Genomic DNA, 12,414 nt, shown 5'->3' on the forward strand with positions numbered 1-12,414 from the left:
CACTTTTGTGCCAAACCTTAAAAAAATGTTTTTAAAAAATTGACATTAATCACAGTGTTAAATAAGATTGATCCCAAGACCGATCTCTGAGGAACTCCAGCCAGACAGTTCACCTTTCAGTAGTACCTGTTGTACTCTCCCCTTTAACCACTTCCTTATCCACCTTTCAATTCTCATATTAATACTCATCTTCTCCAGTTTAACTGACACAGTTCCACATGGGAAATTATTTAATGCCTTACTGACATCCAGGGAGATTAGATATACTGCATTTCCTTTGTCTAAAAAATCAGTTATCTTCTCAAAGAAGGAGATCAGGTTGGTCTGGCATGATCTACCTTTTGCAAAATCATGTTGTATTTTATCTTAATTACTGTTCACCTCTATGTCCCTACCTACTTCCTCTTTCAAAATTTGTTCTAAGACCTGGCATACAATTGAGGTCAAACTAACAGGCCTGTAATTTCCTGGATCACCTTTTTTTCTCTTTCTTAAAAATAGGAACTATATTTGCAGTTCTCCAGTCAGAGGCTATGACCCCCAAATGTACAGATTAATTAAAAATCCTTGCTATTGGGGTTGCAATTTCATGTACCATTTCCTTTACTATTCTTGGATGGAGATTATCTGGGGCCCCCACAATTTAGTCCTATTATGCTTTTTGCGTTTGAATTCCACCATGGCTCTGATAATTTCTACCTCCATATCCTCATTCCTATTAGCCACCCTGCCACTACCCCTAAACTCGTCATTAGCCTTATTAAAAGCTGAGGCAAATATTTGTTTAGGTCAGTGGTTCTCAACCAGGGGTATGCGGAGGTCTTCCAGGGGATACATCAACTCATCTAGATATTTTGCCTAGTTTTACAACAGGCTACATAAAAAGCACTAGCACAATCAGTACAAACTAAAATTTCATACCAACACTGACTTCTTTATACTGCTCTATGTACTATAATCTGAAATGTAAATACAATATTCATATTCCAATTGATTTATTTTATACTATATGGTAAAAATGAGAAAGTCAGAAATTTCTCAGTAATAGTATGCTGTGACACTTTTGTATTTTTATGTCTGATTTTGCAAGCAAGTAGTTTTTAAGTGAGGTGAAACTTGGGGGTACTCAAGACAAATCAGACTCTTGAAGGGTACAGTAGTCTGGAAAGGTTGAGACCCACTGGCTTAGGTGTTGGACCATGCATAGATTATCTTTAATATTCACCCCATCCTCAGTGTTTAGCCATCCTACAGCTTCTTTTCTTGTTTTCTTTTTATTTCTGGCTATAGACCTTTGCAAGGTCCAACTCTGCTTGGCTTTTGGCAGTTCTCACAAGGTAGCTTTCCTTGTAGTCTTGACTTCCTGAAGGTGATAAATTCATGTTCACAATGTCTGTTACTGTATTTCTGATTATATATAAAGAGAGAGGAGAGTAATGTTTTGTAATTTCCTTATTAAAAAAAAATTAACACATCTTAAAGAAATAACATAAAATTGGTAGTCTCTTTCTAACCAGTGGGACTTTTTAAAAGAAAAGTGGCTTAAATATCATTTTGACTCTATACAATCCTTAACTGTAAATCTTTCCTTTGCTAGTTTACAGATTACCAAAGCTATGTGATTCATGGCTGCTTGGAGAACAACCCCACCCTGGAGAGATCAATTGCATTATTTAACGGTATCTCTAAGTGGGTCCAGCTGATGGTTCTTAGCAAGCCAACGCCCCAGCAAAGGGCAGAAGTAATCACAAAGTTTATCAATGTTGCAGAGGTAAGACTAACCTTTGAGTGGTTTTGTCTGCTCGAATGAAATAATAGAAACTGATGCTACAGAAAACTGATGAACTAGACATGCAGGCAAGGTGCTTTCTTGCTGAAAGCTTATTCAGTCATAGCTGATGCTCATTCATTGAGCTATTTGTAAATCAAAATGTTAAACAGATGTTCCTAGATATGAAAATTTGATAGTAACTTCTCATTACTGTTCACATTTTTGGCTTCTTGTATTCAAGATGACATTCTGGGAATTAGTCAGTTTAATGTTTTTATGTTGTCCTGCTCTACAGGAAATCAGAGGTGCTAAACTAGGTCATTATGATGTACTATGATCAAATCTATATTTCTGTAGAATTTCCATTGCATTTTAGCAGTAACTAACTTTAGCTGCTTTAGCACAGGTACAGCAGTAGTCAGTATCCTACAATAAAGGCCCTCAGTCTTTTTGCTGATATGTTTAATTCCACTGCAGAAGCTGCTTCATCTCCAGAACTTTAACACGCTGATGGCAGTTGTGGGAGGCCTAAGCCACAGCTCTATTTCTCGTCTCAAAGAAACTCACTCTCATCTATCTTCCGAGGTTACAAAGGTACAAGAGCATCTCTAATATGAAGGGATCCAAAATATAAATATCGGACTTTACTGTGTAATATCTGTAGTGTGTAATGGGTATTACAAGATATATCAGCAGCAGAACGCTTGAACCATTGTACTGGGGCAGCCTAAAAGGCAGACTAGTCAGATTGCTCTTGATGGAAAACTATTTGATTGTGGGGAACTTGTTTTTGTGTGACTGTGGTGCGGATAAAATGGACGTATTCAGCGTCCTGATGTGACTTGCTTAAGCTGCACTCAGAATAGATCAAACAAATGTTATGGGTGGTCTTACAGAGTCTTGCTTCTATGGCTGTTTATAGGACTGGAATGAGATGACAGAACTGGTCTCCTCCAATGGAAACTACTGCAACTACCGCAAAGCTTTTGCTGACTCTCTTGGCTTCAAAATCCCCATATTAGGAGTTCACTTGAAAGACTTGATAGCCGTTCATGTCGTCTTTCCAGACTGGATAGATGAGAACAAAGTAAACATAGTGAAAATGCAGCAACTATCCATTACCTTGAATGAACTGGTTTCCCTGCAGACTGCTACCCATCATCTAGAGCCAAATATGGATTTAATTAACCTGCTAACAGTAAGTGTCATGACGGTTCTGATTCACCTCTTGTCACAGCCCAGTAGGTGCACTCAAGTTAATAGGACTATTCATGAGAGCAAGAATTTGCAGGACAGCACTCTTAGTATGTTGGGCTTTTTTTTAATAAAGGTGAAGATAAATAGGATAAATATATAAAATAGAAGCCAGTCTAGGTAAAACATGAATAAGGTCACAGAAGACTTTGACAAGATACAGTCTTGGCTAGTTGGAGCTAGAAGCTGGAACAGACAACTGAATTGATCGACTTCCTACTCTGTAGATGAGATGTACATCTCCATACTGTGAGATGTAAAAAGAGGTTCTGACCATTTACAGTTGTTAAACATACATTGGCATTTTTCACCGTGTCCAAACCAGAGTTGTAAAACAAACAAACAAAACCCTATATGACTATGCAGATAGTCCCCATGGATTCCACGCTAACTTCTGTGTTAAAATATATTTTTTTAATTTAACCTTCATTTGTTTTATGGGGGTGGGGAATTTTCTTGTTTACTTATACACACACACACAAATCTGCTGTACGTTTTCAAGTCTGCATATTCTTTCAAACCTAAATATGAGGAAGTGGGACTTCAGACAGAGAAACCAAAGCAATAGGAAGCTGAGCCTGAAGGGCAAGAGCTGGATCCTGTGAAGTGGTAGCTGAAGTACTATTTACCTGTTGACATTTACATGAACTACTGTTGTCTGTGTTCATAGAGGGCCTGATCCTGATTTCACTGGGACCTGAGGGGCCTTAACACCTCTCAGGACTTTGCAGAATTAGGCCCATAGTTTTGTGCACTTGTATTCTTATGATTCCTTTGCCTCTAATACTTTTTGTTTTGTTTTTTAATCTTTTTCCTCATTTGTTAGTCACCTTCAAAAAGTTGGATCCCATTTTCCTTTTCCTTTTTTTAAACCATCCACTGGGAGACATAACTGAGTAAGAGATGGGTGCTTGCCTCTTTATGATACTGGGTCAGATGCGTCTCTATCATAACTCCACTGACTTCAGTAACACCAGGGTTAAAGTTGACCCATTATGTTGACTTTGTAATTGAGCGGCATTACATACTGCAATGTTAAAGCCCTAAACTCTGGTCATGAGTTAACATTTATTTGAGGCTTCCCCTGCTTTTCATTTAGTGAGTGTACAGCTTTAACACGGTGGTGTCACATCAGCTTTTAAAACTTTAGTAGAATAGATAGCTCAATGTATCCTAAAACTCCTTGGGTGAAATCCTGGCCCCATTGTAACCTTTGGGAGTTTTGCCATTGGCTTCAGTGAAGTCAGGGGTTGGAACCCCTTCTTGGAGTCATACTATGAATATTTTTTCAACATCTAGATACTACTCAGATTGGTACCATATAAATAACTAAAATAAACTGTTAAAATTTTCACAAAAGAATCTATTATTCTACTCTAATAGCAAAGTCATACAGTAGCTGAAATATTTCTGAAATATACTGGTCAATAAGTCAATGAGAATAGTTTGATCACGGGGGGAGAGAAAAGCTAAGATTTGCTGCCAAAATCTGGAAAGAATTGCATACTAAATATAGTTGACCCCTGCTAAAACATGAGCTCTTCCAGTGTGTTCTTCCTCCCTCACTATTAAATGTTGTACTTGAATTCCACTACACAGAAGGATAATTTTGCATTCAATCTATTGCTGCCTTTTCCATGTTTAATGTCAACTTCCTTCTAATCTTTAACTTGCCTAGAGAAGCTAGCTCCCTTATGGAGCCAGTAAATGGGTACAGTATTGTGCATCTCACTGTGAATCAGCCAATCAACCTGTTCGTTATGTACTGGCACCACTTTCCCACTAACTCTCTTCAGAAACTTTTGGTACATGACTTCCCCAGTCAGGCTTGAATACCCGCGTGTAAAATGACTGCAATACCATAAGGGATTGGAGGTCTTTAACGTGCCAAGCATTCTCACTGCTCTCAACTGCCAACAATCTGGCCTTCAGTTACTTGACAGGTTAATCATTGGATGTATACTCGCTGGACAGACAGTTCAAAACTAAACTAAATGGGTATCTCACTGAGAACGTGATCGTGTGGGGCTTTGCCGTTGCCTTCTCTGGCGTTTCTCATTGATCAATCCATGTCTCTTACTCTTTTGAGTAGTTTGGATGATGATGATGATGATGATTGCACAATGTTAATGTTAATGATTAAGGGATGACATCTACTTGTTCCATAGATAAAGGCTGCAGCCCAAATTTCTCTTTAAAGATGAATTTTACATCCCCTCTAAAATCCACATATGTAGTCAGATTAGCTTGAAAATGGGTAGACCAGCACAGGGGCAGTGGTAGAGTTTCTGCCAGTTTGAGGCCACTTCATCAAGGAGTCCTTAGGGATACAACAGCCAAAAAGTTAGCCATTTTAGCACTGCAAAAATCTAATTCCTTTTGGACAGAGAGGGGAGGAATAAGGGACAGGAAGCCCATGAAACTATCACGGTACAGCACTTGCAGAGGTTCATAGATTTAAGACCAGAAGAGACCGGCGACGCTTCTTGCTGCTGCTGCTTCTCGGCGGCATTTTGGCAGCGGGGTGTCTGGCACCCACCACAGTCTTCTGGGAATAGAAATATGCTATTCCCACAGAAAGGTTGGGGACCACTGATCTAGACTGACCTCCTGTATAACACAGGATTTCATCCTGTTACTCCTGTATTGAGCCCAATAATCTAGTCCTAATCCAATAATCTAACTCAATGTAATCTAAAACTATTTAAAACACCCATATGAGATGTAGTGCTCTCACTGATGTCAGTGGTAATTGCTGAGTGTTCAGCACTTTAAAGGTCAGGCCACTTATTTTAGGTGCCTAAAATATGAATTTAGGAGCCCACTTTTTAAAATCTTGGCCCTTATGCGTTTCAGTATAAAAATGAACATACTGTGAGCTAGAAAGTCAGTTGCTTGTACAAGGTGAAAACAAATCAAAGAGCTGTGTGGTAACTAAAATGTCACAAAAGTGAGTATTGCTATACTGGTGCATGTCACGTTTTTCCCCATATTAATGTGGTATAGGAGACTGTGACAAAATGAGAAATGGCTTGAAGCACTAGAAGCTAAATTCAGAGGTGATGTGTAAATTAGATGTATTTATACACCCTTACTAACGTGCAAGGAAATCAACCTTGGCATGACTTAAAAGTTGAGGCAAGAACAAGGTGTAAATTAAAAGAGGGGGGTGGCTTAATCTCACTTCAGGGTCTTACACTGTTGGTCTGTGCTATGCTCCCTTCCCCTCTGACTCCTCGACATTTGAGCTATACCAGTTTAGGGCATGTATACAGTGCCCTGCAGTTTGGATTATTTGGGGTGCATAGCAATGTGCACCGAAGTGCTGCCCTGTACACTCCAGACAAATTTAAAGGTCCCTAGTTCTCACTAATTTAATCCTCTTCAATTCCTCTTTGTACTCCATTAGTATAAACTAGTACACAGTGTCCACACAGGAAAGTTACAGCATGGAACTTTGGTGCACACTGAAATCAACAGATCCCCTTAATCCGAACTGCAGGGCAGTGCAGACATGCCCTTAGTTTCCCAGTGACTGAGTGGGCCAAATTCATAGGTGAGCTGTATAAAGTTTCTTTAAAACTGATGCAGGGAGTCAGGCAGCAGCAGAACTGGGAAAGGTTCTAGGAAAAGCTCTACATTAAGGAAGAGTAGCTCTAAGAATAATACTGTTCTCCCCCTGCCATTCCCTCCTCCCCCAAGAGTATTATTGGGAAGCGATAATTTTGAAAGGAGCGTGGGAAGGCTTAATTTAATGCTGGGATAATAATACCTGCTGCACAATCTCTCCAATATTGATGTGACGTCACATTCCCTTTACTCTTATAACATGGATTAGCGTCTGACTATAGGCAGCTGTTGAATTCCTTAAAAGGACTGATTATAATGCATAGGTACTTTGCTAATCTAACACACATTTAATACAACAGCATATTAACCACATTTGATGCCAGAGTTTTTTGTTTTCTCTTTATTTTTAGCTTTAACAGTTACTTAACTAACCTGTTCTGAGACTATGCAAATAACTGGAAAGTCCCCATCATTTTTAGTCTAGCGAAGCAAAGTGACAAATACCTAAAAATCAAATGGAAAGTCAGTCACCCTCACAAACTCTTGATTGGTGAAGTTTCTTTTACAAAACAGAAAATTAATTTATAACTCTTTATTTTTCAAAATGATTTATAAATAAAACAAGAATGATAATTAAATTTAAAATTAAGAGCTACTTTCCATTATAAAGGGAGTAGTAGGGTATTTTTCCCCAGCAGTTTTGCCTATCTTTCACTGAAATGCTGTGTAACTATTCTGTAACTGTATGATGTATTGAGAACTACATAGTAATTGTATATCTTTAAATTATTTACTAGTATTTGAATGAATTGAGTAACTAATCCCAACCCCCTAAAAGATTTTATGATTAGACAATATTTAGTCCTACATTGTAGTTACATGTTAAGTTTATTAAACTAAACATATCTGCTCATTAAAGGCCAAATCTCTATTGGTGTAAATGGGTACAATTAAATATCAATGATAAAAATTGCAATATGGGTACACTCTCCCTCCCCAGACATACACCCTCCCGTCTTACCCTATCTCCAAATGGCAAAACTTCTCTTGGCTTCAAAGGGAGCAGGACAAGGTCCTTAAATTTCAAACTACTAACTCTGTCATTCGCAACCTGATCTACTAAATATCATTGGCTTTAATGAAGTTTTGCCTGTTTATATGAACAGAGAATTTGGATGTACATGTACTTGGGTAAATAACTACATGAACAAAACAGTTATATAAAAGAGTTCTGTGTAGCTCAAAAGCTTCTCTCTCTCTCTAACAGTTACATCATAGTACATTTATTGTCTCTGGGGCAAATGCTGCACTCTCACTCACCCACCAGTATGGGCTTGCAAGGCTCAGAAGGCAATGTACCAGTAAAATTAATGAAGCTGAATGAGTGGAAGACTCTTCCACTAGAGTGTGTGATCCTACTAAATGTTGCGTGTATGAAATGAATCCAAATATCTCTAATGTGCCCTATTTATTCTCAAATGTGAACAATAGGTAAAAATTTTCACAAGAGCCTAAGTCCCATTTTCATTGAGACTGAGGCTCCTAAGTGACTTAGGCCTTCTGAAAATTTTATCAAGTATCTGTTGTTGTTAATGTGTCCGCTGAAGTACTCCCTAAATGAAGCTGAGTTCTGGGTGAGGATTTTGAAATTTAGCTATCACTTGTTTGTATGAAGCCACTTGCACCAGTCTTTTTCAGAATATTTTTTCCTCATAAATCTTGAGTCAAAGATAATTCTGTGAACAGCACCTCTTCAAATCTTTGAACAAAACAATCCTGATTTTGCAAGGTAGATAACTTCAAATCATATCAGAATTACTCCAGAATCTACTAATGCAGTGACATGATCACAGGAAACATGTAATGTTGTCTCCTGCCTCTTGCATACTCCAAGCCGTTAGTGTTGATGATTTCTTTCCTTTATAGTTTAGAGTGGGTAAGACATTGTGTACGATAAATCATTATTGTTAGAGCTGAGTGAAAGCTGCTAAAGTAATTCACAAACATTTGTTTCCATTTTTAGCAAACAATTTTTACTGTATTTGTGCCCTTTTTCTCATTTGCACAGCAAATCCACTAGCCTGGAGGACTATTGGGTTGACCACGCCTATCCAGGAGGGTCTGGGAATGGAGCTGAGGGAGAAGGTGCTCATTCAGATACATGAAGATCTAAGGCCACATAAGCAGGGAGTGCCTGTGGTAATCATAGTGAGCAGAGTAGGAACTGGAGACATGAGATGAAGTGACTGGATTGGTTGGGAATGAAACACTGGATTTGAGGACTCTGCTGATCCACAGAAGGAAGGAGCTTCTCCTTTGGCTTGCATCTAGTTGTGTACCTCATGAGATAGGGTCTATGCTGTAGTGTCCTCAGTCTCCAGGGTTTCTCTTGAGTTATCTGAGCAGTGGGACTTCCTCCTTTGTTAAAACTTGGCATTATCTCTGCAGAGCAGCAGCAATAACACACCTGCTTCTGATGCATGGGACCCTCCCAGGACGTTGCTGCTCACAAGCAGTGGATAGCGTATAGTACCCTGCTTTCGGCAGTAAGCATCACTGGACTGGAGCCGTGAGCAGCACTGATCCTATTAAACTTCTCCTCTGCTGAGTCCTGCGGGTCTGAGCCTGCCAGAAGGAAAAGGAGGAAAAGATAGCGGAAGCAGGAACACAAAAGGGAAAGATTGCCACTGCCTTCCCCACCCCCTCCAAAAAAAAAAAAAAAAAAGTCCTTGGACTTCCCAGCAGAGAGCATAATGTGATCTGCTTGTATTAAGTGCAGAAGAATGGAGTTTGTGATGCAGTTACCAGACTGTATATAGAGGGAGGGGGAATAAGATGGCACTGAAGCTCTTCACAAGTGAGCGAGCTGCCTCTGTGGGCCTGGATGGGCTCAGTCAACACATTCATCCTCCAGAGTAGCGGATTTCCTCTTCTTAGAAGTCTAATTTATGGTAAGACAAAAGTGACAGGTTTGACTGTTGATGTCTGTCCTTGAAAACAAGTTTGCTGGTAGAAGTTTTTTGTTGTGACGCTATAGAATATGGGCAGAAGGTGAATTTTGAATTTGTAATGACAAGTATTTGCACCAGCAGCTTGAGGCTGAGTTTTATGTTCATCCAGTCAGGGAACAGAAATGGACCATGAGACTTACATATCCAATCAAAGCAGCTTGAGTTTTGAACTGCCTGTATCTAGTGCTCACTGCAAATAGATTCAGGAGATTCGTGGGCTGAAATACGTTACATAAAACACTTGTAAAATAACATTGAACCAAAACCACTCTGTGATATGTTTGCAAGCAATTTGTGAGGTAAAAATATCCAAGATGAACAAATAGGTTTGTTGCAAATAGTTTGCCAATTTCTAATCAGCACGGTTTAAAATGTTACCTCTGTTTATGTTACAAATACATGACATGACAAATACAGGATGTTTGTTTCCTTCTTGCATCTCTCATATACACTGGATTCTTTTTCCAGGATTGTTGATTGCTGAGCTGCTGACAATGAAGCATTTGTGGCAGGGTAATTCTTTGCACATGTTTTCATCCTTTGACAATGGTCAAAATGTGGGCCTGCCAAACATGACATGTTGTAACATACTACAGCTGGGGACTGTAATAGTTCATATCCTCTGCTGACTAGTACAGAGGGCGACTTGTAACACATTTGCTAGTGGGTTACAATAGCTCCATCAAAAATAGTATTCTTGCATATCTGTGCACCTCCACACACAAAGCCTCCCTACTTACGCTGAGTGCCAAATGGGAAAATTCCCATTGACTTTTGTAGGAGCAAAAAGAGTCCCTTATTTTAAACTACTAAGCTTGCCTGTCATTTCCAACCTGATCAAATAAATATCACTGTTTTCCTGCCTGCTTATTTACAGCTTTCCCTGGACCTCTACCATACAGAAGATGATATTTACAAGCTCTCATTGGTGCTAGAACCAAGGAATTCTAAATCAGTAAGTCACTTTTATTGAATTTTGAAGGGGATACAGTTGCATATCAATTTTAGTATATTTATAGTAGCAATAATGAGATTATACCCTTAAATGCCTGGGAATTAGAAGAAAATAGACCCATTGGTGTTTGCCTGGTTCAAGTTTAATTAAAGTCTTTTTCATGTGTTTTTTATTATGAAGGTGGTCACTCATTATAGTTTTTATATGCATTTGTAAATGGGATAATTTAGAAACTTCTTGTAAAATGTCCCAGATTTCATCTCTAATGGCTTTTAACCAAGCCTCGACAGGTTGCAAGAAATTTAGTGGTGTTTTATGTTAAGACACCATTTACAATTTTACTATTAACTAAATATTTTTCATGGGTCCCTTTCTCTGATTTTTGGATGACGATGATTGATAAAATTTTGTTTAAAAAAATTAGTCAAAGGTTGGTCTGCTGTTAATGATTTGGTATTTTATATCCCATCACATTCTAACTTTGTTTATACAAACATCAACTATATATTGCACTCTCAAACATGATTCATAATAATGTAAATCATATTACAGTAGGAATATGTTTTAACATCTGTATTTTCCTGTGCTTTAAAAGAACACATTAGAGTGGACCCTGAGAAACTGGTGCATTTTTTTTATTGTGCTTTAAGAAGAATAGAATGTAGCTGAATCTAGTAAATATTCAATCTGTATTAATGGACCCTTAATTTAAATTATTACTATTTGGCCTCCAGTAAAAATCTTAGGACTCCAAAGAAGTCCACTTTCAGTTTATTAATTCCAATATTGTTTTACTCATCCAGGGCCCAGTCCTGCCACATGTCTCAACTCTAAAATCAGTGGAAATTGACAGAGCCCAGGCACCTTCTAGGAGATGTTTAGCAGATTGCAGGACTGGGTCCCAAAACTTCTAAGTTGATTGTATGTAAATCCAGTCTTTTCAAAGCTTGTCTGCATTATGTAGGTTTTAAAAGCTTTGCAACCCCAAATACATTGTTTCCCTGTCTGTAGCAAATCATTTTGGGGGATTAATCAAGTGTCTTGATATAATCATAGTGCTGAGCCCATGAATAAGAACTGTTACTGTGGACAGTGTGCTGTAAGGTCATCTTTGCTCTGGTCAAATGTAGAACAAAAGAAACCTTTTTCTAAAAATATCTGATAATGGGGACTTCTCCTCTGACTATTTCAACAGGCTTTCGATTTTAATTCACTCTCAATTCCTGGAATTAATGTAACACTTCTTTGTTCTTCATGGTTTCTAGGGTATGATTTGGTAGTAAAAATGCACACCTACCTGATCATTAATCAATCTATCTCTCTCATCCCTTGTCTCTTCTAAACCCCTTATATGCCTCCACTGCCATCAACAACTGCAACACTGAATTGCTATAGCAATGTGTCAAGAAGTAATGATGGGTCATTACTATGAAAAAATTAAATAAACACTTCACTGCTTTATTCTCCAGTCTCTTTTTAAAATAAAGATTATATAAATCTTTTTTTCAAATACTGCAGGGAGCAGTCCTGTGACCTTAGCAATACCATGAATGATCAGGGACTTCTATATAAGTAATTAATGAATAATCAGTGACACTCAGCATTTGCAACAGAGTACCAAAAAATGCTATAGCAATTTTCATTTGATAGCAATGTACCAATAATGATATACTGCTATAAACCCAAATTTAGAAAAGTGGGGTAACATTTTCAAAAGCATCTACACTAGAAAGTTTTTTGTTGTTTTAACTATGCCAGTATAATTAAAAAGTAGCAAAACCCTGTAGTGTGGATGCAGTTATACCAGTATAAAAGCTCTGATATTGTATAAATTATTCTGGTTTGGGAAGCAA

General features: G+C 38.2%; 1 protein-coding gene across 3 annotated transcripts in view; it reads left to right on the forward strand.

The window, feature by feature from the left end:
• RASGRP3 (RAS guanyl releasing protein 3) overlaps window positions 1–12,414 on the forward strand; it is a 105,125-nt gene that overhangs the window by 65,298 nt on the left and 27,413 nt on the right. For all 3 annotated transcript variants that reach the window (XM_084623964.1, XM_084623966.1, XM_084623965.1), the window contains exons 7-10: window positions 1,598–1,771; window positions 2,249–2,365; window positions 2,694–2,969; window positions 10,484–10,561. In XM_084623964.1, coding sequence (XP_084480090.1) covers window positions 1,598–1,771; window positions 2,249–2,365; window positions 2,694–2,969; window positions 10,484–10,561 — 645 coding nt within the window. The remainder of the gene's footprint in view (window positions 1–1,597; window positions 1,772–2,248; window positions 2,366–2,693; window positions 2,970–10,483; window positions 10,562–12,414) is intronic.

Source organism: Lepidochelys olivacea (assembly GCF_965140295.1).
Source record: "Lepidochelys olivacea isolate rLepOli2 genome assembly, chromosome: 3".
Taxonomy (NCBI): Eukaryota; Metazoa; Chordata; order Testudines; family Cheloniidae; genus Lepidochelys; species Lepidochelys olivacea.